This window comes from Phyllopteryx taeniolatus, chromosome 4 (genome assembly GCF_024500385.1).
Source record: "Phyllopteryx taeniolatus isolate TA_2022b chromosome 4, UOR_Ptae_1.2, whole genome shotgun sequence".
Lineage (NCBI taxonomy): Eukaryota > Metazoa > Chordata > Actinopteri > Syngnathiformes > Syngnathidae > Phyllopteryx > Phyllopteryx taeniolatus.
The window spans coordinates 6,633,826-6,648,927 of NC_084505.1; the positions used below are offsets into that span (position 1 = coordinate 6,633,826).

Genomic DNA, 15,102 nt, shown 5'->3' on the forward strand with positions numbered 1-15,102 from the left:
TTGACGCTTGATTTTGACGTAAGCCTATAAGCGACCCATTCGTCCCTTGCAGCTTGGTCAAGTTGACACAGCTGATCGCAAGCGAGTCCAAGTTCCTGTGTCATTTTTATTTTTATTTTTTATTTTTTTTGCCTATGTATTTTTTTTTCCATGTTGATGTCACTGTGTTGAGCGGCTCAGACAGAGAAGCAGCTGTTTTCATTTCAGGTTGAGTCTTGGCAACGGCGTAGATTGAGCGAAAGGAAAAGATTTTGACTTGCTGTGGCAAGATTTCAATGGACAAAATGAGCAGCCTGGTGGCCAAATTACATCACCTCTGGATTACTTCCATTTTGAAACAATCTCGGATGACAACTATGCAATCCAAGGTAAACTAAACTCTGCCCTTATGTTATCCCTGCGTTACTTAAACTAATTGCGTTTTCTCGACGTACAGTAGGCAAGACGACGTAAATATTTTGACTTCTGACGTCGTTTCAAGCGGCACTCTTTGAAGTTGTACCCTTTTTTTCTTTTTTTAATGATCCTTAATCAACACATGAATTATAGTGTTGCATTCAAGTGCCCCAGAGAGCCCAGTGAGAATGCATGCATGGACAATAGAACAACTAAATATCATTCAGCAATCAGCAGTGATTCATTGTTGTTGTTTTTTTTTTTCAATATACAATTTTCAATATACAAAGTTATATTGTTAAACACATTCAAATGCAAATAACATGTATTGCTTGAGATTTTAAATTTGGCCTCACAAGGCCAGCAAGCTGGGCCTCGGTGATGACGTCGGCATTTTCCCCGTCCAAAGTCAGCAGGGATAGGGTCCAGCTCACGCGTGACCCTAATGAGAACAAACTGGATAGAAATGAGATGGATGAGTGTGTTTTAAAAGGGTTGTCAATAAAAGAAGTGTGTACAACTGTCATCAGGTCCATCTCTCGACAATGCCTCCTGAACCGGTCATCCCCTCTAAGAAACCTTTCAAAGTGGACCTTGTTGGTGGAAAGTGTTATTCGTGGTGCACTTGTGGGCACAGCAAAAAACAGGTAAAGCTATATATAACCACAATACATGTACTCTACACTCTCTTTGCATTATTCATTGGGTACATGTACAATTGTAATGCTATTATGGCTCGTGGAGAAGACAAGATAATAAAATGAAATTCTTTGCAAAAACAATACTGCTGAGCTTTGTCCCCATCTGAGAGGTATTGTTTTAATTTATACTATGATTATTGTAGATGGTCACTGATCTGGCGTAGTGGTGCATTCGCCTAACTTCGGTACCGGCAGCGTGGATTCAGTTCCCACTCAGTGACGGTGTGAATGTGAGTGCGAATGTTTGTCTGTGTCTTTTTTGTTCCCTGCGACTGACTGGTGGCCACTTCAGGGTGTAGTCCGCCTTTCACCCCAAGTCGGCTTTGATAGGCTCCAGCACAGTTTTATAAAACTGGGTCACTCGAGAGAATCAATTTGTTTTTTTTTAAAACATAAAGAGCTGGTATCAGAGGCATCGATATTTATAAATTCATCCACAGGGACCAGTACGAGTCTCGCCGCTTATGGTGCACCCTTCGACGGCTACAGAAGTGCATTATCGTGCTAAATTTCAAAGGAGGGAAAATTGTCCTGTCGGGGTGGCTTTTAGTCATAATGCCGCCTCAGATGCTGCCTCTGTGCAGCCTGTGAAAGCTGTGCGTGTGTGCGTCTGTCGCTGGAAAGGAGCTGCGAGAGAAGTAAGTAGTGTATTTGATTGACAGCTGAAAGGTCCGGGGATTTTCAGAGCGCTCAGTGATACACAGACACGAGAATGTCTCGATTCTTGACCATTTTGAAGCCTGATTTCGCATACTTTGCGATTTATTTTTTATTAACAAGACTCTTTTCTGTGATGTGTCAATTGTACAAGACATTTCTTGGGTTGGTTTGGTTGCACTTTAAGTTGCTCACTTTAACCAACGGTAGTGGGTGTGAAGTACAAACCCCATTTCCAATTAATTGGGTATGTTATGTAAATGAAAACAAAAAACACAGTTTTGCCAATTCTTTTCAACCTATATTAAATTGAATATACTACAAATATTTTTAATGTTCAGACTTATTGTTTTTTTTTTGCCAATTCATCATTTTGAATTTGATGTTTGCAACAGGTTTTAAAAAAGCTGGGACAGGGTCATGTTTACCATTGTGTTACATAACCTTTTCTAAACAACACTCATTAAGCATTTGAGAACCGAGAACACTAATTGTTGAAGCTTTGTAGGTGGAATTCTTTTTCATTCTTGCTTGATGTACAACTTAAGTTGCTCAACAGCCCAGGGTCGCCGTTGTCTTATTTTGTGCTTCTTAATGTACCACGCATTTTCAATGGAAGACAGGTCTGGACTACTGGCAGGCCAATCTCGTACTCGCACTCTTTTGCTACAAAGCCACACTGTTATACCATATGCAGATGTGGCTTGGCGTTGTCTTGCTGAAATAAACAGGGACATCCCTGAAAAGACATTGCTTGGATGGCAGCATTTGTTGCCCCAAAAGCTCAATGTACCTTTCACCATTATTGGTGCCTTCACTGATGTGCAAGTTACCCATACCATTATAGATGCTGGCTTTTGAACTTTGTGCTGATAACAATCCGGATGGTCCTTTTCCTCTTTGGCCCGGAGGAGACAACGTCTATGATTTCCAAAAACAATTTTAAATGTGGACTCGTCAGACCACACCACACTTTTCCACTTTATGTCAGTCCATCTCAGGTGCGCTCGGGCCCAGAGAAGCTGGCAGCGTTTCTGCATGTTATTGATACTGTATGTGGCTTTTGCTTGGCTTGGTCAAGTTTTAACTTACATTTGTAGATGTAGCGACAAATTGTGTTAACTGACTATGGTTTTCTGAAGTGTTCCTCAGCCCAAGTGGGGATATCCTTTTTACATTGATGCCTGAGGGATCGAAGGTCATGCACGGGCATTCAATGTTGGTTTTCGGGTTGCCGCTTATATGCAGAGATTTCTCCAGATTTTCTGAATCTTTTGATATTATGGACCGTAGATGATGAAATCCCTAAATTCGTTCCAATTTTACATTGAGAAATATCCTTAAACTGTTTGTACTATTTTCTCACGCAGTTAACATAGTGGTGAACCTCGCCCAATCCTTGCTTGTGAACAACTGAGCCGATTGGGGATGCTCCTTTTTATACCCAATCAATACACTCACCTGTTTCCAATTAACCTGTGGAATGTTCTCAAGAATCTTAATTTTTTTTAATCATTCCTCCACTTTTCCAGTATTTTGTTGCCTCTTGTCCCAGCTTTTTTTTTGGAACATGTTGCAGGCATCAAATTCAAAATGATAGAATATTTACACACACACACAAAACTTTCATCACTTTGGACATTAAATGTCTTTGCAGTGTATTCAATTGAATATAGGTTAAAAAGGATTTGCAAAGCATTATTTTTGTTTTACACATCCCATCTTCATTGGAATTGTGGTGTATAGCACATTGGGTTATTTATGATTATTTCAGCCTTTCTGTGATGGAGCACACAAGACCAAAGCCCAGGGCCTGTCCCCATTACGCTTCGTCCCAGAGAAAGATGCTACAGTTTGGTTGTGTGGCTGCAAATACACAAACAACCCTCCATACTGTGATGGCACGCACAAGCAGGACTTCATCACATCTGCCCCGCTGCATGAGCAGAACTGACAGTTAAAACGTGTCTCGCTTCGAAAAGGGCGACGTATCTAACTTCACTGGAGCTTTAGAACAACTATGGCCTGTGGTTGTAAAGGCAGAACACTGTACCCACTAGTGTTTCAACTGTTTGAATCCCGTAAGTTGACACGCCTCTACGAAATTTTTGTTATTGAGTGTGATAGAACAGTTGACAAAATAAGTGGTTTCTTATTGGAAGCTTATCACTGTTCTTTCGATAAATCATGTATAATAAATGTCTTTAAAAAAACTGCCAGCATTGAACTTTATTTCACAGTATGCTTCACAACCTCCTGATGTTCTCAGGAAATGATTAATTGGGACACTTTGTTCAAAAAACCTAGAAAGTAAACATTTTATTGACCTAAAGCATGCACATGGCTGATTTTATTTTTTTTAAAGCATTGTTTTTTTTTTTTGTTGGAACGGAAACGAGGAATGCTGAATTTTATGAAACACCATACATGGCCGTGTATTCAAATCCCTTTTGAGTTCTTACAGACATTTACGACAAAAGTACAGTTGTCTGACACACACACACACACAGGCGAGTGCTTAGAAAAGTGTGAAAGCGTCTCATGGTGGCAAATACTTGTTGGTTTTAACTGTGGTCAGAAAAATGGAAAGTGCATCGACAGTTTTTGTCATGAACGTGTGTTACCGGATGAGTCCTTGCTTATACTGGGCCCTTCTACAGCAGTTATTAAATGACAAGGCAAGAATTGCTCTTACCTGTTGTATGGAAATGTTGCAGTGATTTTCACTATCACTGCAACGCGCTCCTGCATTTAAATTTTACAGAAGATAAAGTACGAATTGAACGGTGGAAATGAAACAACCACTGCATATACAATACAAAATGATTACGTCTTGTATAAAAGATAAGTTTATACATATGTACGCACACATGCTCACGCTCGATACATACTGTACAGTTCGTATGTGTGCACTGTTCTGGTCTAGCGCACACACACACTCACACACATTTGGCTGCACACTTCAGTCTGTCATGGTGAAATATGAAAACTGTCTCTTAAGTCCAAAAGAAGGCTCCAGTTAGTATTTTTGCTCTGTCGAAAGAAGGGAGCAATCCAAACACTGTCCTCCCTGTTGTTATGCACAGATATTAGGTCGTAGGAGGCAAACCGCTTTTTTCCACTCCCCTGGCCTCCTCTTTGCAGGGTGCCGAGCTTGTGCCGTTGACGGTCACCTTCCGAGCGGAGGCTCCCTGTTTGGAGGAGAGCACGTGTCGCTGAGTGTTGTTGGGCACAGTGGTACCATTGGAGTTCTGGATGGCGGGAGAAAGGTGAGGCGCAGGGCTGGATTGTGTGGAGGCTCGGGGTATCTGGGCCGAAGCCGGACTGTGGACTTTGTCGCTTTGTGAGTCGCTCTCTGAGGTCGGGCTGGTGTTGACACCATCAGAGTGGCCCTGGACTGCAGACTGGGATGGCCTCCTACGCTTCCTTGTGGGTTTGACCAGGTACTGCAGGGGAATGGGTCCCGTCTGCACACAGGTACACAACATACGTTTGCTCCATTCAGGAATTCTGGGAGGTAGGAAATATGGCACTTGGAACTAAAGCGTTCCAATGAAAAGATTTCTAGTTGTACAAAAACAAAAGTTTTTTTTTTTTTTAAGTTTGTTAAAAGACTGTTTGAATGTTGCCTATTTATTTAACATTTTTCAAATAGCTTAAATCAAAAACCTACATATTAATTTCCATGTAAGACATTTTATGATAAATTGCAGTATTTCTTGTATAACCAATAAAAAAATTAACTTGATTAGTATTCACCTTTCTTGTGTGCTGTCAGAGCAAAACCATCTAAGCGAAGTTGACATTTGCATGGTCTTGTGAGTTAAAAAGCTGTATTCCATTGAATTTAAATTCCCACTATCTTGAAATGTAGCACTATACACTGCAACTCTGACTTTTTGCATGGGGTTTGGGGGGGGGGGGGAGAATCCTACAATTTACTTCCTCTTCAGTTTTTAGGAGTAATAGCTAACCAGAGACTTTAACATATACTCACCCAATATACTGCATTTTTACATTTGAGGTCATGTCGCAACCGTTTTTTCCTGCAACCCAGTTACCTTGAAGCGGCACGGAGTACGACTAGTTAGCACATCTGCCGCACAGTTCTGAGGACTGGGTTTCAAATCCCGGCCCCGCCTGTGTGGAGTTTGCATGTTCTCCCTGTGCCTGTGTGGGTTTTCTCCCAGGTAATTTCCTCCCACATCCCAAAAACGTGCATGGTAGATTAATTGAAGACTCTAAATTGCCCGTAGGTGTGAATGTGAGTGCGAGTGGTTGTTTGTTTATATGTGCCCTGTGTTTGACTGGCGACCACTTAAGGGTGTACACCGCCTCTCGCCTGAAGATAGCTGCGATAGGCTCCAGCACGCCCGCGACCCTTGTGAAGATAAGCGGTACAGAAAATTGGATGGATGCTTACCTTGGGGGGGGGGGGGAAACTCACCGCTGTCATGGGCAAGGAATAAAGCAATTTTAAAACTGTAATTTGTAATAAATAGGCCAGCACGGTGGAATTTGTGTTTAGCATGTCTGCTTGAGGTTCTCTTTGAATCTCAGCCTGTGTTGAGTTTGCGTGTTCTCCCCATGCTTGTGTAGGTTTTCTCCGAGTAAATTGCCCATAGGTTTAAATGTGAGTGTGAAGGTTTTTTTGTCTATACAGTATGCCCTGCGAATGAGTGGAGTAAGACCGGTATTGGAAAAGGATGGCTAGATGCATACAGGTACATTAATTTAAAAAAAATTAAATAAATTGGGGGAAGAGAAATAGTGAATTGGTCCTTAACATTTTGCTTGTAATTTTACTGCCACAATAGTGGCCTTCATGTACATCAACACCACTTAAACTCTATACCAAGCGCTCCAATGACCAGCTACCACATAACAATTACACAACATGAAAGTTATTGTCAAATGGCAAGTTACTTTGAGCCTGGAATGGATGGCTGCTTAAAAAAAAATGGCTGAAATTCCAATTTAAGGTGAACCTTGACGTGTAAATGCGAATCACACTGTGCCATTTCACAATTACTTATTTTCCTGACAGTACAGTGGAACCTCGATGGAATGGACAAATAGGGGCGGGGGTTGGGGGGAGCATCGGTTATAGCCCATTCTCCGGTACATTGAAGCTTTTTCTTTTGTTTTTGTGACCATATGCACCCATATTCCTGTACAGTACAAAATAGTTTTGTACTTTTTTTTTCATGGCCTAAAACGCCTAGTACAGTACACAGTTATTGTAAAGAAATAGAAAAAAGCTTGAAAATGTTTGAAAAGTTTCAAAATGTATCCAAACTTACCGCTAGTGTGCTTTATGGAGACATTGTTGACATACTTGTCATAGGGAAGTTGCGTTCGTGAGCCCTGACGAATAAGTACTCCCTAGTTCCAACTCCGTTGTCACACATTAACGACTTCACCAAAAAATAAAAAATAAACTTTTGACTGTACTAAAAAGAAGGTGTCAGACTCCAGAGACTTGTGTCTTATATTCCTCTTTGCGTTAACACCACAGCTAGACGTGAGCTCTCTCTGCGGAGCAGAGCACTATGCTAGCTACATATGCTATTCTAATAACTATACCCATAACCATCATGGCAGCCATGTGGAAATGTTGCCACATTCAACATGGCCACAACACAGGCACGTCTTGTTAATTGGATCTCGTCATTGGTGATCTATGACTTGGAAACACATGTCTGGCAGTCTCCGCACCACAGCTCCAGTAAACAACAGCAACAATTCTGGAACTGACAGACTTTGTCAACTGCAGTTTAAGTGACAAATGGACAGTATTTTTGGTCACACTGTGCAGTTCCAAAGGTCCGTTTTATTCGATAGCAGTTATATCGGGGTCCGTTTTATCAAGGTTCCACTGTACATTCTTTTTAATTTACTGAGGAAAGGTCAAAATACCCAGACCACCTCTTGTTAGCTCTGTTGAATAAGCATTTTTTTTTTTTTTTATACCAGCTGGTGCACATCTAACTCAGTCAATAAAATGCAAAGTATAATGAGCGCTGCCACTCACTCACCCGTCTCCACTCATAGAAGTAGGCAATATCCATTAGTGTGTAGTAGTCTTTTAGAGGTTCATCGCCATACAACACCTCTACCTGTAAACAAACACGTTATGCAACATAAGCTCCCGACCATTGCACAATATTAAGGTCACTCAATTAAAAAGTTGTGCAGCAGTTATACAGCATTCATTAGAATTTTAATCACCTACTATTGTACAGTAGATGCATATTATTGTTGACTTATCCTATGAATTTTGACAGCTACATTATTTGTTAGTAGTAAATGCAGGTGTAGCAGAGCTGCCAACCTATAAAAATTCACTACCAGAACAATTTGTCCAAATTTGTCTGAATTTGCATATTTTCAATATGTTGTCAAGAAAATGTCCATGCGACACTCATGATCAAAATCGTTATAAGAAATTACGGCTTCAATAGTTCTCATTTTCATGTTTTATTGCGTCCACCTTGTAATAGTGGACGCAGTTGCAGCCTGAATCAAAGTACCAATATCTGAGATTTCGACATTCCATTATCCAAAATATCTATCTCTATGGATAAATTCAACTTTGGCAATTCTGTTTTCAACCATAGTTTAAAAAAAAAAAAAAAAAAAAAAAAAAAAAACAGCAAGTCTATTTCAGTACATTAATCTGCTCTCAAACATCAAGATTAAAACTCAGCACTCTATTTTGCAAACAAACAAAGAACATTGCTGATAGACTGAATTGGATAGTTTACGTCGGGACAGATGTTTTGGTTTCTATTTTGTGCAATGTACTTCTACGCGTACAAGTAGTACATGTAAAAAGAACAAATGTAATTGCCGGTACGTCTTGCATGCTATTCATATTACATATTTATATTTATATGGACAATTATATTATATATCGACAATTGCTACTGAAACGATGCAAATTTCCCCATTGTGGGACTAATAAAGGTTATCATATATTACAAATATATAATAATAAGAAGAAGATACTTTTAACCTGCCCACATTCTGAAGTGACGTGTGCAATGACATACTAATGAATTTCCAGTTCAGACGCGGGGTCCTGTGTAGAGGTGTATTATTTTATATTTATTAATTGGGCTGTTATTTTGTTGCTCAAAGTTGAGTTACCCGCCACCAAAACGAGGTTCCAGACAGACCTATGTTGAGTGTGTTGTTTCACAAAATCACTTATTCCGATGTTTTGCACCTGCACAACAATAGCTTAGCAAATCAGTGATTTACAATGCATTGACACCGGACACAAAGAGAACTTTCGCCTCCCCGGCTGGGCTTAATAAAATAGCGTGCGGCAAGTAGCTGTTCAATGTGGACGCGCCGGTAATGTCAGACGCTGGATTATTTTTTCCCCCCGGGAAAATCAATGTTACGGCCGTAACGAGTCAACGTTCAGTGATTTCTGTAACAAAATACGGACGTTCCGTAACATTTGGCAGCTCTGGTATAGTGATGTAGATGTAGATTTAATTTTTTATTTGAAAACGCCATAGTTCCATGAAAAATCCTGGAAAAACATGGAATTGGAAAAACTGTTGGGCATAGTAATGTGTTAACCAACAAAATTTGTCTGGATTATACATTTTTACTAGTTTTGTGTGTACTAATGCTGCGCACTACTCTATACAGTTGAGTTGCCCCATAGACATTTCCTATGAATTGGCAAGTTCATGTGATGGAAAGGTTACAGACATAGCTAATATGATATGGCACAGCCATTTTTAATAATTAAAGCAAACTTATATTCAGGTAACAGAGTAAAGGTGATTTTAGGAGACAGGACAGCCCACTTGACAAGGGAGATAAATTAGCTTTCTGCTAATCTGTCTTTTCCACCAATGCAGACTGACCTCTAGTGCTCCATAATACATCACATCCATACAGCAAGGAAGTGCTTATGCATTGTTTAACAGTACTGAAAATGATACCTTCAGGCATTCCGCTCCAGTTGATCAGGCATTATTCCAAATTTACAGGTGTATCAGAACAGACGATGAAATACAGATGCTTCGCGTAGGCCACCGTATGTTTCAAGGTTACTGAGGTGGATACATGTAGCGCTGTATTTTTCAATCATACATTGAAAAGGATATTGCTCTCAAGTCATAATCAGGCCTTTTTTTTCCCAGATTACTCTTTAGTTTCAAATCTATGTTTTATGATTTGACAGGAGGGATTAGCAGCATTGGATACATTATTCATCACGTGGTTGTATGTTATGTGTGTGATTACCCTATAGTTGCTGGGTATATCCATCTTACTTCTGAGGAACTTTGCTAAGTGCATGACGGACATGGCTGCAGGGCACTGCAGGAAGCGTTTACCGTTGGCCTGAGAACAAAGCACAAATCCAGGGTGAGGACCATAAAAAAACAACATCAAGACGGGATTTTGGCTCTGACTTCACTAATCCTTATCTCTATAAAGTCAAACCAGGTTTTACCTTGTCTCCATCCACCTCTGCACGCTGCCTCTCATTAGTTCTGCAGGCAAATACAGAAAATCAGAGGGTATAGTGTGAATGTTGAACTACTAGCACCTTACCATGGCTACAGAAGGTAAACAAAACATTTTAGAAAAAACATGTAAACCACACCATATACAATTCAATGACATTTTTTTTGGGGGGTGGTCATTGTTTTGTATTTGGAATTGCAGTGTTGGCCAGGACATTCTTGTAAGGGAGATTTTTAATCTCAATAAGGCTTTCCTGGTTAAATAAATTCAAATAAATAAAATCTGTTAGGGGGAATATTAAAAAAGTACAATACACTCATCAATCCTATAATATCGCCACTTGGTATTGTTCCTTTCAAATATGTCTGATAGGCTGATGCCCATACATTTTCAACTGGATTTAAGCCTGTTCTACGCTTAACTAAATCTCAGTGAGCCGTAAGTGGAGCAAAGATGAAAGATGACAGCTTTCCTTACGCTAAACCAAACAATATGAATACACGTCATGAAATGACGTGAACATCCCAGCATCCGCGGAGCCACTATCATCAGCGCCAAACAAAAAGGGGACCACTACCATGGTCTGCCAATCCAGAGGCACTGTCCCTGATGTCCACATGCGATGTTCCAGAGGTGTGTCAACCTCAACAGCCCCACAACATCCAGAGCCTTTCCAGAGTAGAAGACAGTCCAACCCCTCTCGAGAGGAAGAGTTCTGGAGTCCAAACTGTGCCTCGAGGTGAGTCCAACTTAATCGAGTTGAAACCTCTCAACCTCACACAAAGGCTCGGGCTCCTTCCTCGTCAGACAGGTGACGTGCCACATCCCTCGAGCCAGTCCGGGGGTGGGGGGGTTACTTCACACTACCTTACACACAGATCCCACCACTGATAACCTCGAAAGATGGTACGGGTCGACTTAACCCCCACCCCCCCATCCCGCATCGGTACCTTACACACAGGCCAGGTATTTTTTCAATTGAATGGTCTTGATTTGAATTCAATAATAGGCCAAATAAAATGTGTCAATAATATTTTGTCATCTTTAACTTCATTTTGAAAGAAAACAAAAAAACAAAAGCTGCACTAACTTGTTTCTCTCATAGAACTGTATCGACAGACTGATGATTTCATCTTCGGCAATGTTAAACGTCTCCACCACTTCCCCTGGTTCCAGAACACGATTCTCTGAGTAGAAATCTCTCCTCCGTTTCATCTCATCTGTGAAGTCGATAACAACAAGCTTGAGCAATGACATGAAGGCGTTTTCTGTTACAAAGGTGCTTTGTGACATGAAAATAAGGGCGGTCTTACCTTTGAATAACCCCGGAACGAGCTTATATACTATGTCTTGTAGAGTTTTGTCCGCTCTAAATGGAAAAACAAAATTTGGAGTAACAAATGTTAATGAATGAATGATAGTAAATGTGATCCATGCTTGCTTACCTGATGCTGAGCTGTGGACATGTCTTGTGAACCTGGACGTCACATCGAGGGCAGAACTTGTTTGTCTCCAAAAAGGCAACGATGCATGTTTTACAAACTACACAGAGGGACACAACACAGGCAATCACTATTAAATAAAACTGTTTTTTGTTTTACGACACTAGGTACCGTTTCTATGGCAGCTTTGGTCCCTGAACTAGTTTCGCAAGTCGGAATGTGCCGGAGTCTGTCAATAACCTATCTGAACGCAGCAGTAAATAATTGCCTGAAAAACACTTCTAGGCCAGAAATGTAAAACAATCAAATGGAAAACCAGCAAGGACAGCCATAAGTGAGCGTGCGTTCTTCTGCCGTGCGATGGTGTTACGCCGCTGCTCAACCGCGTTCATTGCGTTCGTAACCTTGCAACAGAAAACTCAACTCACAATTATTTGGATTTTGATGTGTTTGTAACAGTACGTGAGGCCTCAACGTGGGACAAAAATGAGCCAACTTTTTCTTTCAGCCATTCAATATAGTTTGAAAGACAATGAGCTTATTATTCTAACCTGACTCTTTTGTGGAACAGTTTATACTCTCGGTATGCGGCATCACGAATAATTGCAGGATGCCCAGTGGGGTACATTGCGGTCAAATAAACTTGACTTGGTCATCGACTAGTAACATAGAGGTCAATAGGGGATTGTACTTACAGGAGTGGAGGCATTCTACAATGGTCGTGGCATCAACCAAGTAACCGGCGCACAGTGGACAAGTCAGATGTGAATTCAGATCTGTGATTTTAATCTTATTGGGCTGCATTTTGTCTATGTGGGTTGATCTGCAAGAGGGGAAAAAAACAAAACACGGCATTGTTGTTGTTGTTTTAAATCACAGGTAGGGTACATCAAGGTTCTCGCGCTTAATGAAACTGAATTGTCCGTCTGCAGTCAGTCCTTGGGACAGACGAGCCGCAACAAAGAGAGCCGATGGCCGTCCAAATGACGGCAAAGACATTGGAGCGATAAACGAAGCTTTGTCACAGCGAGGCGTGCAGCCCGTGCAGGCAGCCGACTACTGAATAGCTCCAGTGTGGCCTCCTCTTAGGGCATCAGCTTCGCCGTCGGGCCGGAGCACCAACAAAGAGGGAGTCCATTTGTGCACAGCTCCGCCGTTCGAGCGAGCGCCACGACGGAACACGTCGGGAGGGGGGGGTGTGGGGGATTCAAAAACCAAAACAAACCACAAAAAAAAAAAGCGCCGACACTAAGAGGGTGCAGAGCCTCAGAAAAGCCCACTGGTGCACAAAGCAGCCATCTTAAATTCACTGACAGGGCTCGTATGGGGAGGCGAACAAGAGAGGCTCCAAATGTGACACCGTGCAGAGGGAATGCGCCGCCACGCACGAAAATCAGCTGGCCGAGCTTCATTCGTACCTGATTTGACATCGGACTCTTCCTTCTCCTCCCAGCGAGGTTCGTAGCACTCGGATACAATTTGCAGCAGCGCCAGAAAATGGCTTTTTTTTTTTTTTTTTTTTTTTCCCCCAGCCCCGTCAGAGGACTGCCCATTTTGTATCACGTGATATTATTTTGTCGCCTCGTTGACGGGGCACACGGGCTGTCCACTCCGCGGCCAACCTGCGCGGGCCGCTCGCTTTCGGTGGAAACCCCTCTGATTGGCTTTTTCATGCTTTATTACTGTCACAAAAGCACACACATTTGTTAGCGATTCTCGAGTAAGGCCTCGTAAGGCGCTTAAGTCTCATCTGTGAAAAGAGCTATGTGAGAAGAGAAGTAATCGAGTACATTTGATGTACTGCACACTAGCATATAGTACGTACAGTATCAATAAAATGTACTTACTTGCTTATTTACATGTTTCTCAAACTGAGAAATAATTTCTTTGGAAAGAAAAAAAAAAAACAACAACCTTCAGTGCCCATTCTAATTCATTCCCATTCAATTCATTAGTGACACTTAACTAAATTACATCTACATTCGCATTTGATACTAATTTAGAAAGACTGACCAAAAGTTAATAGCAATATTGTCATGATGAAACATTCTTTTACTAATTTTTAATGCAAGGTCTCAAATTCATGCAGTCTTAATTGTAGTCAACCAATTCAGCAAAGTGCGATTAAATATCATGATTAGGTACTTACCGTATATCAACATACAACAATTTAATGTTTTGTTTTTTCCTTTTTTTGATAAAATTTTGTGTGCGATGTAATAAATCTGCAAAAAATTCAACAATTCCATTTTTTTACTGTCAATATGGGGTGCTGTGTGTACATTAATGAGGGGAAAACTTTTAGCAAATGGTTGCATGGTGGGTGACTGCTTAGCACATCTGCCTCACAGTTCTGGGGACCAGGGTTCAAATCCCGGCCCTGCCTGTGTAGAGTTTGTTCTCCCCATGCCTGGGTGGGTTTTCTCCAGTCACTCCGGTTTCCTCCCAAATACCAAAAACATGTGTGGTAGCTTAATTGAAGACTCTAAATTGCCCGTTGGTGTGAATGTTAGTGAGGTTTTTTTTGTTTTGTTTAGTTTTATGCCCTGCGACTGGCTGGTGACCAGTTCAGGGTGTACCCCGCCTCTTGCCTGAAGATAGCTGGGATAGGCTCCAGCACGCCCGCGACCCTGGTGACGATAAGCGGTACGGAAGATGAATGAATGAATATATACAACCCCAATTCCAATGAAATTGGGATTTTGTGTTAAACAAATAAAAACAAAATACGGTGGCCGACTGGTTAGAGCGTCAGCCTCACAGTTCTGAGGACCCGGGTTCAATCCCGGCCCCGCTTGTGTGGAGTTTGCATGTTCTCCCCGTGCCTGCGTGGGTTTTCTCCGGGCACTCCGGTTTCCTCCCACATCCCAAAAACATGCATTAATTGGAGACTCTAAATTGCCCGTAGGCATGACTGTGAGTGTGAATGGTTGTTTGTTTGTATGTGCCCTGCGATTGGCTGGCAACCAGTTCAGGGTGTACCCCGCCTCCTGCCCGATGACAGCTGGGATAGGCTCCAGCACGCCCGCGACCCTAGTGAGGAGAAGCGGCTCAGAAAATGGATGGATGGATGAAAAACAGAATACAATGATTTGCAAATCCTGTTCAACCTATATTTAATTGAATTAATTACAAAGACAAGATATTTAATGTTCAAACTGATAAACCTTATTGTTTTTAGCAAATAATCATTAACTTAGAATTTTATGGCTGCACGTTCCAAAAAAGCTGGGACAGGTGGCAAAAAAAGACCGAGAAAGTTGAGGAATGCTCATCAAACACCTGTGTGGAACATCCCACAGGTGAACAGGCTAATTGGGAACAGGTGGGTGTCATGATTGGGTAGAAAAGGAGCTTCCCTGAATTGCTCAGTAATTCACAAGCAAAATTGGGGCGAGGTTCACCTCTTT

At 41.5% G+C, this 15,102-nt stretch overlaps 2 protein-coding genes across 2 annotated transcripts; one reads left to right on the forward strand and one right to left on the reverse strand.

The window, feature by feature from the left end:
• Nucleotides 1–32: 32 nt before the first annotated feature.
• On the forward strand, nucleotides 33–3,868 carry LOC133477451 (CDGSH iron-sulfur domain-containing protein 3, mitochondrial-like). Its single transcript, XM_061772224.1, has 3 exons — nucleotides 33–368; nucleotides 927–1,043; nucleotides 3,529–3,868. Exons 1-3 carry the CDS (start codon nucleotides 276–278, stop codon nucleotides 3,706–3,708), a joined length of 390 nt encoding a protein of 129 aa, XP_061628208.1. The 5' UTR covers nucleotides 33–275; the 3' UTR covers nucleotides 3,709–3,868.
• Nucleotides 3,869–3,968: 100 nt separating this feature from the next.
• Nucleotides 3,969–13,201, reverse strand: LOC133477449 (polycomb group RING finger protein 2-like). Its single transcript, XM_061772222.1, has 9 exons — nucleotides 13,111–13,201; nucleotides 12,388–12,515; nucleotides 11,696–11,792; nucleotides 11,564–11,619; nucleotides 11,341–11,470; nucleotides 10,237–10,276; nucleotides 10,026–10,124; nucleotides 7,793–7,873; nucleotides 3,969–5,221 (listed from the first exon to the last, which is right to left on the reverse strand). Exons 2-9 carry the CDS (start codon nucleotides 12,494–12,496, stop codon nucleotides 4,844–4,846), a joined length of 990 nt encoding a protein of 329 aa, XP_061628206.1. The 5' UTR covers nucleotides 12,497–12,515; nucleotides 13,111–13,201; the 3' UTR covers nucleotides 3,969–4,843.
• Between the last annotated feature and the right edge of the window lie 1,901 nt (nucleotides 13,202–15,102).

What these genes read in the sequence shown, in the direction of transcription:
- LOC133477449 (XM_061772222.1), bottom strand. Translation starts at nt 12,496, where the DNA reads ATGCAGCCCAATAAGATTAAAATCACAGATCTGAATTCACATCTGACT. An exon ending in TGTAGAATGCCTCCACTCCT is followed by an intron (nt 11,793 to 12,387) that starts GTAAGTACAATC and finishes CCCTCTGTGTAG; the next exon opens with TTTGTAAAACATGCATCGTT. An exon ending in CAGTTCTATGAGAGAAACAA is followed by an intron (nt 10,277 to 11,340) that starts GTTAGTGCAGCT and finishes ATTTGCCTGCAG; the next exon opens with AACTAATGAGAGGCAGCGTG.
- LOC133477451 (XM_061772224.1), top strand. Translation starts at nt 276, where the DNA reads ATGGACAAAATGAGCAGCCTGGTGGCCAAATTACATCACCTCTGGATT. An exon ending in TGACAACTATGCAATCCAAG is followed by an intron (nt 369 to 926) that starts GTAAACTAAACT and finishes AACTGTCATCAG; the next exon opens with GTCCATCTCTCGACAATGCC. An exon ending in GTGGGCACAGCAAAAAACAG is followed by an intron (nt 1,044 to 3,528) that starts GTAAAGCTATAT and finishes TGATTATTTCAG; the next exon opens with CCTTTCTGTGATGGAGCACA.